Source organism: Haliotis rufescens, unplaced genomic scaffold (genome assembly GCF_023055435.1).
Source record: "Haliotis rufescens isolate VD_foot unplaced genomic scaffold, xgHalRufe1.0.p SCAF_1, whole genome shotgun sequence".
Taxonomy (NCBI): domain Eukaryota; kingdom Metazoa; phylum Mollusca; class Gastropoda; order Lepetellida; family Haliotidae; genus Haliotis; species Haliotis rufescens.
In genome coordinates, this window is record NW_025963779.1 from 38,272,277 (window position 1) to 38,289,440 (window position 17,164).

Here is a 17,164-nt window from a genome sequence, read left to right on the forward strand (position 1 = left end):
AATGCTGTTTCATTGATAACATGCTAAGATCATTTTATGTGTTCTTTCTTTTCATTTTTTATTCAGTTACCTCAAACCAACCCCAATTACATACCATTACCTCAAACCAACCCCAAATGTATAACATTACCTCAAACCAACCCCAATTACATACCATTACCTCAAACCAACCCCAAATGTATAACATTACCTCAAACCAACCCTAATTACATACCATTACCTCAAACCAACCCCAAATATATAACATTACCTCAAACCAACCCTAATTACATACCATTACCTCAAACCAACCCTAATTACATACCATTACCTCAAACCAACCCTAATTACATACCATTACCTCAAACCAACCCCAAATATATAACATTACCTCAAACCAACCCCAAATATATAACATTACCTCAAACCAACCCCAAATATATAACATTACCTCAAACCAACCCCAAATATATAACATTACCTTAAACCAACCCTAATTACATACCATTACCTCAAACCAATCCTAATTACATACCATTACCTCAAACCAACACTAATTACATACCATTACCTCAAACCAACCCTAATTACATACCATTACCTCAAACCAACACTAATTACATACTGTTACCTCAAACCAACCCCAAATATATAACATTACCTCAAACCAACCCTAATTACATACCATTACCTCAAACCAACCCCAAATATATAACATTACCTCAAACCAACCCCAAATATATAACATTACCTTAAACCAACCCTAATTACATACCATTACCTCAAACCAATCCTAATTACATACCATTACCTCAAACCAACCCTAATTACATACCATTACCTCAAACCAACCCCAAATACAAACATTACCTCAAACCAACCCGAATTACATACCATTACCTCAAACCAACCCTAATTACATACCATTACCTCAAACCAACCCGAATTACATACCATTACCTCAAACCAACCCTAATTTCATACCATTACCTCAAACCAACCCTAATTACATACCATTACCTGAAACCAACCCCAAATATATAACATAACCTCAAACCAACCCTAATTACATACCATTACCTGAAACCAACCCCAAATATATAACATTACCTCAAACCAACTCTAATTACATACCATTACCTCAAACCAACCCTAATTACATACCATTACCTCAAACCAACCCCAAATACAAACATTACCTCAAACCAACCCGAATTACATACCATTACCTCAAACCAACCCGAATTACATACCATTACCTCAAACCAACCCTAATTTCATACCATTACCTCAAACCAACCCTAATTACATACCATTACCTCAAACCAACCCCAAATATATAACATAACCTCAAACCAACCCTAATTACATACCATTACCTGAAACCAACCCCAAATATATAACATTACCTCAAACAAACCCTAATTACATACCATTACCTCAAACCAACCCCAAATATATAACATTACCTCAAACCAACCAGAATTACATACCATTACCTCAAACCAACCCTAATTTCATACCATTACCTCAAACCAACTCTAATTACATACCATTACCTCAAACCAACCCTAATTACATACCATTACCTCAAACCAACCCCAAATACAAACATTACCTCAAACCAACCCGAATTACATACCATTACCTCAAACCAACCCTAATTACATACCATTACCTCAAACCAACCCGAATTACATACCATTACCTCAAACCAACCCTAATTTCATACCATTACCTCAAACCAACCCTAATTACATACCATTACCTCAAACCAACCCCAAATATATAACATAACCTCAAACCAACCCTAATTACATACCATTACCTCAAACCAACCCCAAATATATAACATTACCTCAAGCCAACGCTAATTACATACCATTACCTCAAACCAACCCTAATTTCATACCATTACCTCAAACCAACCCTAATTACATACCATTACCTCAAACCAACCCTAATTTCATACCATTACCTCAAACCAACCCCAAATATATAACATTACCTCAAGCCAACGCTAATTACATACCATTACCTCAAACCAACCCTAATTTCATACCAATACCTCAAACCAACCCTAATTACATACCATCACCTCACACCAACCCCAAATATATAACATTACCTCAAACCAACCCCAAATATATAACATTACCTCAAACCAACCCCAAATATATAACATTACCTCAAACCAACCCCAAATATATAACATTACCTCAAACCAACCCTAATTACATACCATTACCTCACACCAACCCAAAATATATAACATTACCTCAAACCAACCCTAATTACATACCATAACCTCAAACCAACTCTAATTACATACCATTACCTCAAACCAACCCTAATTTCATACCATTACCTCAAACCAACCCCAAATATATAACATTACCTCAAACCAACCCCAAATATATAACATTACCTCAAACCAACCCTAATTGCATACCATTACCTCAAACCAACCTTAATTACATAACATCACCTCAAACCAACCCTAATTACATAACTTCACCTCATAATTTCTCCCCAGATATGGATGAGTGTCGCATGCTGATGGGGATCTGTCAAAATGGCCGCTGCCAGAACACACTGGGCAGTTTCCGATGTCAATGTCAAACAGGCTATACAGAGTCATCCGACAGACAGAACTGCAGAGGTAGGCCAGATATTGCTTGCATAGATGTAAAAACTGTACCAAATGTGATTCACATATACGATTTGTTTTATGTTAATGAAGATTTAAGTTCTCATCTGTCTTCTACAAAGCAATAATTCTAGAAAAATATTCACATGCCTTCAAGAAAGCAATGTTTTGTTCTGGTGAAACTTTGAGCCAAAGATACTGTATCAAGATTAACATGCTGATTGTCGTCATATAGCTGAAATATGGCTGAGAGCGGCATTAAACAACAAACAAACAATATGATACATGAATCATTCAAGTTGCATGTATTTGCCATGTGTCAATTAAGAAATCAATGCTCCTCTGCCTGTTGTACACTTCAGATGTTGATGAGTGTGCAGAGATCAGTGGGACCTGCAGGCGGGGCACCTGTCAGAACACTGAGGGCTCCTACATCTGTCAGTGTCTGGAAGGCTTCCAGAAGTCCCGCAGGGGGGATGAATGTGTTGGTGAGTACAGCTAGGGGGCGGGGGTGAATGTGTTGGTGAGTACAGCTAGGGGGCGGGGGTGAATGTGTTGGTGAGTACAGGACGGGGGTGAATGTGTTGGTGAGTACAGGACGGGGGTGAATGTGTTGGTGAGTACAGGACGGGGATGAATGTGTTGGTGAGTACAGGACGGGGATGAATGTGTTGGTGAGTACAGGACGGGGGTGAATGTGTTGGTGAGTACAGCTAGGGGGCGGGGGTGAATGTGTTGGTGAGTACAGGACGGGGATGAATGTGTTGGTGAGTACAGCTAGGGGGCGGGGGTGAATGTGTTGGTGAGTACAGGACGGGGGTGAATGTGTTGGTGAGTACAGCTAGGGGGCGGGGGTGAATGTGTTGGTGAGTACAGGGGGTGGGATGAATGTGTTGGTGAGTACAGGGGGTGGCATGAATGTATTGGTGAGTACAGGGGGCGGGGGTGAATGTGTTGGTGAGTACAGCTAGGGGGCGGGGGTGAATGTGTTGGTGAGTACAGGACGGGGGTGAATGTGTTGGTGAGTACAGCTAGGGGGCGGGGGTGAATGTGTTGGTGAGTACAGGACGGGGGTGAATGTGTTGGTGAGTACAGGGGGTGGGGATTAATGTGTTGGTGAGTACAGGGTGATAAATGTGTTGGTGAGTGAATGGATGAATGTGTTGGTGAGTACAGGGGGTGGGGTGAATGTGTTGATGAGTGGAGGGGGGGTGAATGTGATGGTGAGTACAGGGGGGTGAATGTATTGGTGAGTACAGGGAGTGGGGGTGAATGTGTTGGTGCGTACAGGGGGGTGAATGTATTGGTGAGTTCAGGGGGGTGAATGTATTGGTAAGTTCAGGGGGGTGAATGTATTAGTGAGTACAGGGGGTGGGATGAATGTGTTGGTGAGTACAGGGGGTGGGATGAATGTGTTGGTGAGTACAGGGGGTGGGGTGAATGTGTTGGTGAGTACAGGGGGTGGGATGAATGTGTTGGTGAGTACAGGGGGTGGGATGAATGTGTTGGTGAGTACAGGGGGTGGGATGAATGTATTGGTGAGTACAGGGGGTGGGGTGAATGTGTTAGTGAGTACAGGGGGTGGGGTGAATGTGTTGGTGAGTACAGGGGGTGGGGTGAATGTGTTGGTGAGTACAGGGGGTGGGATGAATGTGTTGGTGAGTACAGGGGGTGGGATGAATGTGTTGGTGAGTACAGGGGGTGGGATGAATGTATTGGTGAGTACAGGGGGTGGGGTGAATGTGTTGGTGAGTACAGGGGGTGGGGTGAATGTGTTGGTGAGTACAGGGGGTGGGGTGAATGTGTTGGTGAGTACAGGGGGTGGGATGAATATGTTGGTGAGTACAGGGGGTGGGGTGAATGTGTTGGTGAGTACAGGGGGTGGGATGAATGTGTTGGTGAGTACAGGGGGTGGGATGAATGTGTTGGTGAGTACAGGGGGTGGGATGAATGTATTGGTGAGTACAGGGGGTGGGGTGAATGTGTTAGTGATTACGGGGGGTGGTGTGAATGTGTTGGTGAGTACAGGGGGTGGGATGAATGTGTTGGTGAGTACAGATGGTGGTGAATGTGATGGTGCCATTGTTGGCTTCATTGTTTTCCCCTTCCGTTCCAGACAAGAATGAGTGCCGCACTATCCCCAACATCTGTTACAATGGGAATTGTCGCAACACCGTCGGTGGCTTCGTCTGTACCTGTCCTCAAGGTTTTGTCCTCAGCCAGGATGGACAGAAGTGCAGAGGTGAGGACACAAACACGTTCTACCTGATTGTATAAGGTCATCTAGTGCATAGACAGAATTTTAAACCCGAAGTGTTTCGTATCACATTGCACATGTGAAACTTAATACAATCATATAGTGTCCTGTTGGTCTAGCCTTTGATTATTAATTCAAACTTGAATTGATATTTTTTTATATGTACAAGGTAGGATGAAGCTTGAAACCTAAACCTTACAAATAAACCAGCCATCATTTATCATGGAAATGTTCATTTTAGTAGTGTATCTGGAACCAAGGGCCTAGGGGAGCTTATAGTATGGTACATTGTCCTCTTTTTTTTTCTCCATCCGTCTGCTTGCTTATAGTGCTACAATATCACAGTAAGGGCTGGGCGGTAGGGAAAATCATATGGTCCAGGGTCTATGAAACAGTCTTACCATTCCCCATCATTGTTTTTCAGATGTGAGAAGTGGACTCTGTTTCTCTCGGTTTGACAATGGTCGTTGTCTGGCTCCAAAGCCACTCAATATGACGAAGGCTGACTGCTGCTGTTCCATGGGCCAGGCGTGGGGAGCGTACTCTGACTGTGAGGTCTGTCCTCGCACAGGGGAAGGTAATCTGTAGTATTTACCATTGAACCATATGTAACATGAGGAGGATGCGGAGGGGGAGATGAACCTCCTGTGTTCCTCACATATATATGAAGTATGATTAACTAACATATTTGTAAGTAAGATTCTGTATCTAATGTTTTCTTTCATCTATGTTTCTTTCAGCTGGGTACAAATTCCTATGTCCTCAAGGTCAAGGTTATGTTATTACTCCGGGGAAATTCATGACAGGTGAGTAGTGATGTTTATCAGGAAAGGTGGATCCAGAGACTAAACTTCTGAGAAACATAATGATGGCCCAGTATCAAACCTTTTGTACACAATGTGGGTGATATCTGTAACATCTAGAATGTAAATCCTTCCTTCATTTAATCATAACTAGCTAAACCATTTCATCATGCCTTAATCTAAGTTCCTTAAACTGGTGGATTTTAGAACTGACAAAATTAAAATCGAGAACTCAAGTTTGGCTAAAATGAATGATGAAAGGCTGAATTTGAACTTTTAGAAGAAATAAGTTTAAGAAAACAACTTCTTTTGTTCCTTATTTACCTGGAAACCTCCTACAGTCATTGACAGAAAATGTTTGATAAACAGACATGGAATCGAAGTGAAAGAGACATGTTCTTTCTTTTCAGATATGAACGAGTGTTTGAAGTTCCCAGGTATATGTGTTAATGGTATCTGTGTTAACACGGATGGTTCATTCCGGTGCGAGTGTCGTGCTGGCTACACTCTGGACAACACAGGACACAATTGTGTCGGTGAGTATCACAGCACTTCATAGAAAGGACATACCATGGACGTATTGTTTCCAAATAGTAAAATGCTATCTAAAAGTACCAGCAAAATTCTTTGAGTAACTAGAATGTTCCAAGTGGTTCCTTGTTACCGGGTAATGTTTTTTTCTGAAGATTCAATGATTATAATTCTAAAATGAACCAAATATTGAACATTATTGTTGGCTTTTTTCACTGTACATGTACTGTATGCTCCTGTCCTGTCCATATACATGTGGTAGAAAATCTGGATTTTGTGACCTATAAGTGTTCGTCATTATTTCTGTCGACAATGATTGTGAAAGAAGAACTTTTCGGAATGATCTGTTCCAATAAGAGGTGGTTATTGTGATTTGATACCTCTGATTGTCTAATTAGAATTGAGCAGGTTCATTGTTGAATTCAAATTTAACACATATTGATAAATAATTATTTATGTTTTGTGAAAGCTCTCTGTAAATATGTGAAGAAGAAAAAATAAAATACATAAAATTAAATTTTATATTGTGATTATTTGAATGTGTTCTGCAAGTTGTATGTTCCCACAGATGCTAACGAGTGTCAGGATGCGTTCATGTGTGGTAATGGTACCTGCACCAACACCGAGGGCAGCTTCCAGTGTTCGTGTAGACAGGGCTTTGCTCCTGGGCCCCATGAGACATGTGAAGGTACCTCAGCATTTCCATATCATTGTTTCAATTTCAAAATGTTCAGAAGATACCAATACTGTAGCACAATCATGTTTTTAATTAACTACTATTGTAATTTATAATGTCATACATACTGTGTCAAACAAGGCTGCGATTCTAAATGTATTTTTAATCTAAATATCTAAGACATATTTTTTATCTTTGTTTAGAATTTCTGTATAATTCAAAATATGATTTTTTCAACTTCTAGATGTGGATGAGTGTAACAGTCCAATGAATGCCTGTGCTTTCCGCTGTTTGAACATCCCTGGGTCTTTCCGCTGTGTGTGTCCTATGGGATACAGGGTGGCTGACGATGGGGTCCATTGTGAAGGTGAGTGGGGGACAACTGGGCCACCAAGGCTCAGTGAAGGAGATAGTTACAAACAGTGAAGAGTTCTTCATGAAAGGACAGGTGTACAAATAAACAATAAGTCCTATTATAAGTGGAACATTTGACATTTTACTTTTTAAATGTTTTATAAGAAGGCACTGACACAAGTATCTGAGTTGGAGTATGGCTGTTTCAGATGTTGATGAGTGTGTGACCCCAGCCAACAACTGTAAATACGACTGTAAGAACATCATCGGCTCATTCCTGTGTGTCTGCCCTGAGGGATTCAAACAGGTCGGCATGGATCAGTGCTCAGGTGAGTTGGTTATCAGACAGATCTGTGTTCAGGTAAGTTGGTTATCTGACAGGTCTGTGTTCAGGTGAGTTGGTTATCTGACAGGTCTGTGTTCAGGTGAGTTGGTTACCAGACAGATCTGTGTTCAGGTGAGTTGGTTATCAGACAGATCTGTGTTCAGGTGAGTTGGTTATCAGACAGATCTGTGTTCAGGTGAGTTGGTTATCTGACAGGTCTGTGTTCAGGTGAGTTGGTTACCAGACAGATCTGTGTTCAGGTGAGTTGGTTATCTGACAGGTCTGTGTTCAGGTGAGTTGGTTACCAGACAGATCTGTGTTCAGGTGAGTTGGTTATCTGACAGGTCTGTGTTCAGGTGAGTTGGTTACCAGACAGATCTGTGTTCAGGTGAGTTGGTTATCTGACAGGTCTGTGTTCAGGTGAGTTGGTTACCAGACAGATCTGTGTTCAGGTGAGTTGGTTATCAGACAGATCTGTGTTCAGGTGAGTTGGTTACCAGACAGATCTGTGTTCAGGTGAGTTGGTTATCAGACAGATCTGTGTTCAGGTGAGTTGGTTATCAGACAGATCTGTGCTCAGGTGTTTTGATTAATAAGTGCACAGGTGATTTGGTTATCCAATGGATCAGTGTTTAGGTGAGTTGGTTATCTAATGTATCAATGTTCAGATGAGATGGTTATCCAATGGATCAGTGTGTAGGTGAGTTGGTTATCTAATGAATCAGTGTTTAGGTGAGATGGTTATCTAATGAATCGGTGTTTAGGTGAGTTGGTTATCCAATGGATCAGTGTGTAGGTGAGTTGGTTATCTAATGAATCAGTGTACGGGTAAAATGGTTATCTAATGGATCAGTGTTTAGGTGAGATGGCTATCTAATGGATCAGTGTTTAGGTGAGTTGGTTATCTAATGGATCAGTGTTTAGGTGAGATGGCTATCTAATGGATCAGTGTTTAGGTGAGATGGTTATCTAATTAATCAGTTTTTAGGTGAGTTGGTTATCTAATGGATCAGTGTGTAGGTGAGTTGGTTATCTAATGTATCAGTGTGTAGGTGAGATGGCTATCTAATGGATAAGATGAATGTCTAATTGTTCAGTTGAATCAAGCTTTTGTAGGCACTTTGGTTACATGCTGCTGCTGTATTCCATTATGTTAGAAAACACTTCCCTTAAACTGCCATATATTCACATGTATGTACCTATAACTTGATGGCATTGTATTGCAGATATCAATGAGTGTGCCACCCAGCGTGGTTTGTGTCAGCATGGTCGCTGTGTCAACACAAGGGGAGGATACAGATGCATGTGTAACCGTGGATACGAACCTAGCGCCAATGGCAGAGCCTGTCTTGGTGAGTTGTTATGGACAGTTATAAATCTCTGTTGAGTGAGAAAATTTATTTTCTTCCTATACAAGCAATTTATGGATCAAAAGATAATGTGACAGTTTATATGACTAAAAATGTTGTGTTGTTCAAATGAACATGTCTGCTAAAGTCAACACAAATTTTAGAGCATTAACAGTAGATGAAACGGCATATGTTCAGTTGGGACTTATATTAAACACATTCCTCTGTACCAGATCGTCGTCAAGACTTCTGCTACCCATCTTTGACCGCTGGCCGCTGTGTGCGTTCACCAACTGTATCTCGGACAACCAAGGCTAAGTGCTGCTGTGCCATGGCAGCTGCCTGGGGTGCAGGCTGTGAGAGGTGCCCCCCTGTCAACACAAGTAAGTCAAACAGATTCCCAGTGTACAACAGCACTGTATGGTTGTAAGGGTATGGCTGGGCTGCAGGCTGTGAGAGGTGCCCCCCTGTCAACACAAGTAAGTCAAACAGATTCCCAGTGTACAACAGCACTGTATGGTTGTAAGGGTATGGCTGGGGTGCAGGCTGTGAGAGGTGCCCCCCTGTCAACACAAGTAAGTCAAACAGATTCCCAGTGTACAACAGCACTGTATGGTTGTAAGGGTATGGCTGGGCTGCAGGCTGTGAGAGGTGCCCCCCTGTCAACACAAGTAAGTCAAACAGATTCCCAGTGTGCTACAGCACTGTATGGTTTTAAGGGTATGGCTGGGGTGCAGGGCATACAGCTTCCTAGTGCACAGCAGCACCAGTTCTACAAGGAGTGATGAGTGAGTATGGCTTAACGTCGCTTTTAGCAACAATCCAGCAATATCACGGCGGGGGACACCAGAAATGGGCTTCACACATTGTACCCATGTCAGGAATCAAACGTCTTCGGCATGACGAGCGAAGGTTTTAACCACAAGGCTACCTGACGACCCCCGGTTTACAAGGAGGGCCAGTAAAGATGTCAATGAATCACTTCATGACCTCGGCATACACCGACATAGTTCATGCATACTACCAATAATGTCTGTTGATGGAATTCTAGTGACTATGAATGCATAGAGACTTTGACCTTCACAGATGTGTGCACACCTGGTGTCATCAATGTACTGTCAGGCAAACCTTTACGGCATGGATCATAGACATACTAACATCGGCTCCAAGAAAAAAGACCTGTGAATATCCAGGGTAGAATAGGTCTTCAGCAAACCATGCTAAAAAGCGACTATGCTTGTCGTAAGAGGTGACTAACGGGATTGGGTGGTCAGGCTCGCGGACTTGGTTGATGAATGTTGTTGTATCCCAATTAGGTGGATCGATGCTCATGATGTCAATCACTGGATTGTCTGTTCCAGACTCAATTATTTACATACCGCCATCATATAGCTGGAATATTGCTGAGTGGGGTGTTAAACAAAAACAAACAAACAAACAAATCCAAGAAAAAGTGTAAAATAACTTGTTATCAAAAGGACAAAAGATATTACAAACAAACACAATCACTTCAGCTCCATATTGATTGTCCCTTTCTGTTTGTTCAACCTGTTCAATTGTATGTAAAATGTGTGTTGCCCAGCTTTGTGAAAGAATGGACCATGCAAATATGTGATCCTAGTGATAAACAAAGTTAGTCTGATAATCCATGAATATTTTAAGATGATGGGTTTGAATTTTGTTGCTTTAGGACTCTTTGCATGATCATTTGAAATCTGTGTATCTCAATACCCTTTTTGTACCAAATGTTCTATGCTTCCAGTCCAGTACAAGCAGCTGTGTCCACAAGGTCCTGGCTACACTCCAGATGGACAAGGTACGATTTTGCTCTACATCGGCAAATAAGTCTGAAGATTTCAGATGGTCTATTCAGGGTGGTGGAGTACTGGATGGTTTAGGGAATCTGTTACCATACTGCCATGTTACCTGGCTGAAATCGTATTGTCATTGTACATACTCATTGAGGACTATCAATTCTGTTAAAATTGGCAGATCACAAAGCCATATGTTCCACGATAGCCAAGGAAGTTTGTGTAAAATCTATTACTATTATTTTCTGCATTCTCACGTCTTTACTTCAGATATTGATGAGTGTGCAGATATGCCTGACGCTTGTGCCAATGGCCGTTGTCTGAACACGATGGGCTCCTACAGATGCGTCTGTAACAAGGGTTACAAAACTGATGCTTCCGGCAAGAGATGTGTGGGTAGGTATATAGTAAACAGTTTCATGGAGGAAATAGAGGTTTGGTCAGTTTTACTTAGAGAATTATGGAAATAGTGATAAATTTGAATTGTGGAATGTTTCTTGGTGATGGTTATTGTTCTACCCATTTTATATAATATGTACGATATCATTGTGTAGTGTTTTACACAATTTCAAAGTTAACTCCCTTGATTTCAGATATTGATGAGTGTCGGCTTGACCCCAAGCCGTGTGAGTTCACATGTCAGAACACAGATGGGAGCTTCTTGTGTACTTGTCCTCGTGGATATGTTCTTAACGCTGATGGCAAGACGTGCAGAGGTCAGAGAACAGAATTATTTCTAAGTTCAAATACATAGTCACAACAACTATCTACATGTATACTTGTGCATAGAAAAACACATTTTTCAATACCTTTCATTTCTTATTGCAAAACAGGTTTGGTGCACAGGAGAGCAGTGGCCTAGGGTGCCACATTTCAGAATTGTGTTCCTTAGTCATGCCAGGGTCTAATGATTGTGCTTGAAGCTGGTTAAGATCCATGAGTTTTAACTTCAGCACTTGGGGTTCATATATATGGTCATTTTGAGAATCTTGCAATTCTATTGGTTAATCTGTACCATGTGACAAAGCAATACATTTGAATGTTGACCCCAAAATCATGTGACTGACACAGACCTCGAATGTTGATTCGTCACATGATCAGTATTGACCTGTCATGTGATGAATATTGACTCGTCTGCTAGAAAACAAGATGGCATCTAGGACTAACATTTCATGATTCACAGCTAAGTTACTGTAATGAAACAGAGGATGGTTTAAAGGATTAATCAACTCTAAAGTGAATTTTGGTATAACAAAGCGAATGATTACTTTTGACGAGGTCAATATGCGAAAACAAGGACCCTCGGACTCGGATCCGGACCTGACCTTTTCAGCGGTCAGACCACCTCAGGGTCCTTGTTTTTTCATACTGACCTCATCAAGAGTACTGCTAATTATTTTTATAATATTCATGTATGTTCATGATTATATATATTGACTTACCGGTACATTGCAGATCTTGATGAGTGCACCACGATGCAGCACAACTGCCGAGATCGGTGTATCAACACTCCTGGCAGCTTCGAGTGTGAGTGTCCTCCGGGCTACAGGAAAGGGAGGACGAGGCAATGTGATGGTAAGACTGTGCAACGTTGTACAGAGTGTTATTACTTTCAGCTGAGACTGTAGGACATTGTGCAAAACATCATTACTTCCAGGAACTGTAGGACATTGTGCAGAGAGTGTTTGCTTCCAGCTGAGGCTATAGGACATTGTCTTTGCTTCTAGCTGAAGCTTTAGGACATTGTCTTTGCTTCCAGCTGAGGCTTAAGGACATTGTCTTTGCTTCCAGCTGAGGCTTAAGGACATTGTCTTTGCTTCTAGCTGAAGCTTAAGGACATCGTCTTTGCTACCAGCTAAGGCTTTAGGACATTGTCTTTGCTTCTAGCTGAAGCTTTAGGACAATGTCTTTGCTTCCAGCTAAGGCTTTAGGACATTGTCTTTGCTTCCAGCTGAGGCTTAAGGACATTGTCTTTGCTTCTAGGTGAGGCATTAGGACATTGTCTTTGCTTCTAGGCGAGGCTTAAGGATATTGTCTTTGCTTCTAGCTGAGGCTTTAGGACATCGCTTTGCTTCCCGCTGAGGCTTTAGGACATTGTCTTTGCTTCTAGCTGAAGCTTTAGGACAATGTCTTTGCTCCCAGCTAAGGCTTTAGGACATTGTCTTTGCTTCCAGCTGAGTCTTAAGGACATTGTCTTTGCTTCTAGGTGAGGCTTTAGGACATTGACTTTGCTTCTAGGTGAGGCTTAAGGACATTGTCTTTGCTTCTAGGCGAGGCTTAAGGATATTGTCTTTGCTTCTAGCTGAGGCTTTAGGACATCGTCTTTGCTTCCAGCTAAGGCTTTAGGACATTGTCTTTGCTTCCAGCTGAGGCTTAAGGACATTGTCTTTGCTTCTAGGTGAGACTTTAGGGGTATTGTCTTTGCTTCCAGATGAGGCTTTAGGACATTGTCTTTGTACAGAACTAATAATGGGAAAAATGTTAAAATAGATACATTCTAATAAAATGAAAAGTATGTGTGAAATTCAGTTCTAAATTACCTAGCAACAGAAGATTAGTTCAGCAATATTACCCATTGATAGAATTGGTGGTCCACATCTGTGTGAGCAGATAAAGATATATCAGCATCAATGCCTGTCATTGATTTACATGTCCTGCTAATACAGAGCAAGTGAATAATGTAGCAACAATGTTGTTGTTTGCAGACATTGACGAGTGTGCTGACACACCCAACTTGTGTGGGCCTGTTGGAACATGTCGCAACACTCAAGGCAGTTTCCGCTGTGAGTGTCCACGTGGCTACAAGACCAGCAAGGATGGCAGCAAGTGCATCGGTCAGTATCTTAAAACAAGATATCACACAAATTAGAAAAGGGTTTGCAAGTAGAACATTTGACCTACCGTATATCAAATCTGCGCCTAACAATTGACATACTTCCTGATGAAATTATGATACTACAGAGCTGTAGATATTAAGCTGTGCATTAAATACATGTTAAATAAACTGGCATATACAGACAAATCAAATGCGCAACAAAAACTATAAAAACACTAATGAAATATATGCATATATTAACTGTTTGATAAAAGGATTGTGCATCAGTCGATGTGAAATTCATTTACAGACAGTTACATTCAGGAAAACATGTGTATACATGTACTACTATTCATCTGGTTTTAAATGATTTACAGAGATTGCTATGAAACAGATTTTCAAGTCAAAATACCCAAATGTAAACAAACATGTGGCTAAAAAAATTGAAAACCCACTAAAAATTGTGGATACCCAATAAAAATCAAACCCATGGGTAAAATAGCCAATTAACCAAAAGCTTATCTACAGCTCTGGTACTATTTTCCTTCCAGAAATGATCAGACATTTTATTGGAATTGAGCTTCAGGTGATGAGTAAATGAGAGCATCCCCAAGCTTGGAAATATTTCTGAATGGATATGGTCATGTAAACTGTGTTAACAAGAGAGACTATCAGTTGACAAATACTTGTATGTAGTATTGCTGATGATACTACATTATCTATGTTGACGGGCCTGAGGAATGTAGTGAGTACAAGACTGTGTCGTATTGATGATGGACCTTACAAGTGATGACCACATATGATTTCTTGTGTCCAGACATGGATGAGTGCGAGGATGGTCAGTGTGAGGGCGAGTGCGAGAACGTTCCGGGCAGCTTCAGGTGCGAGTGTCCACCAGGATACACACAACACTACAGTGGACAGTGCTATGGTCAGTACAACTTATGACACACTGTCATTCAATTCTCAGCAACTGCTTTGCTGTATGTTTAACATGATCATTTATTATGCTCAAAGCACCTTGTTGCCTCAATGTGCAGGTCAGATTTCCATGGATAATAACATTATTCCGATTCATTTAAATAGACTATGAACACATAGATGATGAATGCAGTGGAAATACAGACAGGAACCAGTCTAACACAGAAGTGCAGCAATGAATGATGCTTATATTTTGGACAACAGTCATGAAAAGAAATCTATTAAATGATGTGTTTTCATGAAATAATGCTGTGTTAATGTTGATGTTTCCCCTGTAGATGAGAATGAGTGTATGGACCAGTTCCTGTGTGGTGTCGCCATCTGCATCAATATTCCTGGCAGTTTCGACTGTCAGTGTTCCGGTGGACAGACATTTGACATGCAGATGTCGTCTTGTGTCGGTATGTGTCATGGGAGAAAATATATATATTATACAATAAATAAGCCAATTGTATATACGAGTAATACATATGACCAATTATCAAACAGGACTGCTTCTCAATACACACAAACAACTTGTTGACTAGACCCCTTGGATAATTGTAAAAAGTGGATACGTAGATCCTTGTGTTGGGTCCCGTGTCAATAGCTTCTATATTTGATGTCTATCATCATTTGAGACCAGAACACCAGAATTGTGTGAGTACATACAATAGGGAAACATGTAACCTTTCCTGGATCTTTTTATACAGGCAAATTGATAATTTAACTAGACAAGAAATTGTTGTGCAATCACTCTAGTGGTCAGCTAATTGCAAATGATCAACTTTGGTATTAACTATCTGTACTCGACATTGCTTACAGTGCACACAACTCTTTAACAAGATAGTATCTTGATAAATGGTGAAATCAGAAAGACAAAGGTGCACCATTGCTCCGATATGATATACTTGTCCCTAAGTTACTTTTTATGCCATTACTTCTACAAAGAAATGTATATTCTAGCCTGATATATTTTATGAACCTACACACTACTGAACTACTCTCCATGTTTCAGACCCCAATGCCTGTGGCGGCAACCCCTGTGTGTTTGGCTGTTCTCCCACTGCACAGGGCTTCTCTTGTGGCTGTCCAAATGGATACCAACCAATAGGACAAGGGTAAGAATGTACAAGGAATACAGACACAATTTTCTCAAAACAAATACTTATAGGACATAAAGTAGCAGTTGCTACTTAGTAAAATTTAGTAAAATCAGCATGAAAATAAACACAGAATCCCTGCTTCTTACTGCCTGCCTGTAAGCAATGGCCGTCATGTTTCAGTCACTGCATCTCAACAATCACCCCGCCGGGCGGCAGTGGCAGAGAGGAGAGGGTGTACCCTGAGGGGGTGCAGCTGCCCCATGCGGCTGGCCCCACCGGTGGGAAGCTGCCTCCAGGGGAAGGGTGTTACCAGTGTGACCATGACTTTGGGGATCTTCCTCTGACCAAGAGAGCCAAGAGAAGTTTGCCCGACTTTGAAGATGAGGAGGAGGACTTGGATGCTCACATACACAAGTTTGAGCTGAATCCTGAGGCTGAAATGGAGAAATATAGAAGCAGGCAAAAGAGGGATATTTATTTACAACGTAGAAAACTCAGACATGTGAGTACTGATAATAAAGTTTTCCCCAGAAAAAAATATATATGATGACAAGTGACTTCATGGATTATGAGGGCAGTCGGGTAGCCTAGTGGTTAAAGCGTTCGCTCATCACGCCGAAGACACGGGTTCGATTCCCGACATGGGTACAATGTGTGAAGCCCATTTCTGGTGTCCCCCGCCGTGATATTGATGGAATATTGCTATAAGCGGCGTAAAACTATACCTACTCACTCACTCATGGATTATGATGATGTTTTTTTTTTAAATTAACAACCTTGCAGCTTTGTGAAATGGACAAATATAGTTTTCATTAGTATGCGTAGAATGACCAAAAAGTGATACAATTTCTGTTCTCAGTTAATAATATTAAAGCTACAATGATGGTCTCATCAACACCTGACCCCTAGCTTAATTGACTGTTCTGACACCAAGGACCTACTTTGCTCACTAGGATAACTTTAAGAGATTGAAGCATTCATTAGCATTTACATTCAAATCTATTTCAGCACAAGCACAAAGCTGTCAATGTGACAGCCCCATCCAGTGACATCAAGAACCCAGAGTTCAGACCTCTTGTCCTTTATCTGAAGCGGAAACAAACTCGACCAAAGGCACGTGTCATCAAAGTCCTGCCATCCACGCGTGCTCTCCTGAACAATGTGGAATATACCATTATTAACGGAAATGAAGAGGGAATATTCTCCATGCATAAAAAGAAAGGAATTAGCTCTTTACATTTTACTCGTAGGTTACGCGAAAAAGGAGAATATAGACTAGAAATTGAATGTAAGCCCCAGCACAGAGAGGATAGTAATGACAAGAATGTACAGTTGAAGTCCTATTCAATACATGTTGAGATTCATGTGCTGTGAGATTCTACAACATGGGACTTACAGGGCATGTGAACATTTATGAATTTGTTAGATCAACTTAATAATCCATTTTGAAAGAAAAAGACTGCCACCAAAATATTATATTAACGATTCATAACACATAGAAATTGTTTTGCCACACTAGTTTTAAAAAAATAGATAATCTGTAACTTC

At 41.0% G+C, this 17,164-nt stretch overlaps 1 protein-coding gene across 2 annotated transcripts in view; it reads left to right on the forward strand.

Moving 5' to 3' along the window:
- Window positions 1-17,059, forward strand: part of LOC124135729 (fibrillin-2-like) — a 99,826-nt gene extending 82,767 nt beyond the window's left edge. For both annotated transcript variants that reach the window (XM_048396119.1, XM_048396124.1), the window contains 21 exons: window positions 2,516-2,641; window positions 2,992-3,117; window positions 4,746-4,871; window positions 5,311-5,463; window positions 5,627-5,692; window positions 6,100-6,225; window positions 6,789-6,908; window positions 7,141-7,263; window positions 7,460-7,579; window positions 8,802-8,927; window positions 9,158-9,307; window positions 10,687-10,740; window positions 11,006-11,131; window positions 11,329-11,451; window positions 12,191-12,310; window positions 13,441-13,569; window positions 14,368-14,481; window positions 14,810-14,932; window positions 15,529-15,631; window positions 15,797-16,118; window positions 16,625-17,059. In XM_048396119.1, the coding sequence (XP_048252076.1) occupies window positions 2,516-2,641; window positions 2,992-3,117; window positions 4,746-4,871; window positions 5,311-5,463; window positions 5,627-5,692; window positions 6,100-6,225; window positions 6,789-6,908; window positions 7,141-7,263; window positions 7,460-7,579; window positions 8,802-8,927; window positions 9,158-9,307; window positions 10,687-10,740; window positions 11,006-11,131; window positions 11,329-11,451; window positions 12,191-12,310; window positions 13,441-13,569; window positions 14,368-14,481; window positions 14,810-14,932; window positions 15,529-15,631; window positions 15,797-16,118; window positions 16,625-16,990 (2,942 nt within the window). In that variant the 3' untranslated portion in view covers window positions 16,991-17,059. The remainder of the gene's footprint in view (window positions 1-2,515; window positions 2,642-2,991; window positions 3,118-4,745; window positions 4,872-5,310; window positions 5,464-5,626; window positions 5,693-6,099; window positions 6,226-6,788; window positions 6,909-7,140; window positions 7,264-7,459; window positions 7,580-8,801; window positions 8,928-9,157; window positions 9,308-10,686; window positions 10,741-11,005; window positions 11,132-11,328; window positions 11,452-12,190; window positions 12,311-13,440; window positions 13,570-14,367; window positions 14,482-14,809; window positions 14,933-15,528; window positions 15,632-15,796; window positions 16,119-16,624) is intronic.
- The last annotated feature ends 105 nt before the right edge of the window (window positions 17,060-17,164 follow it).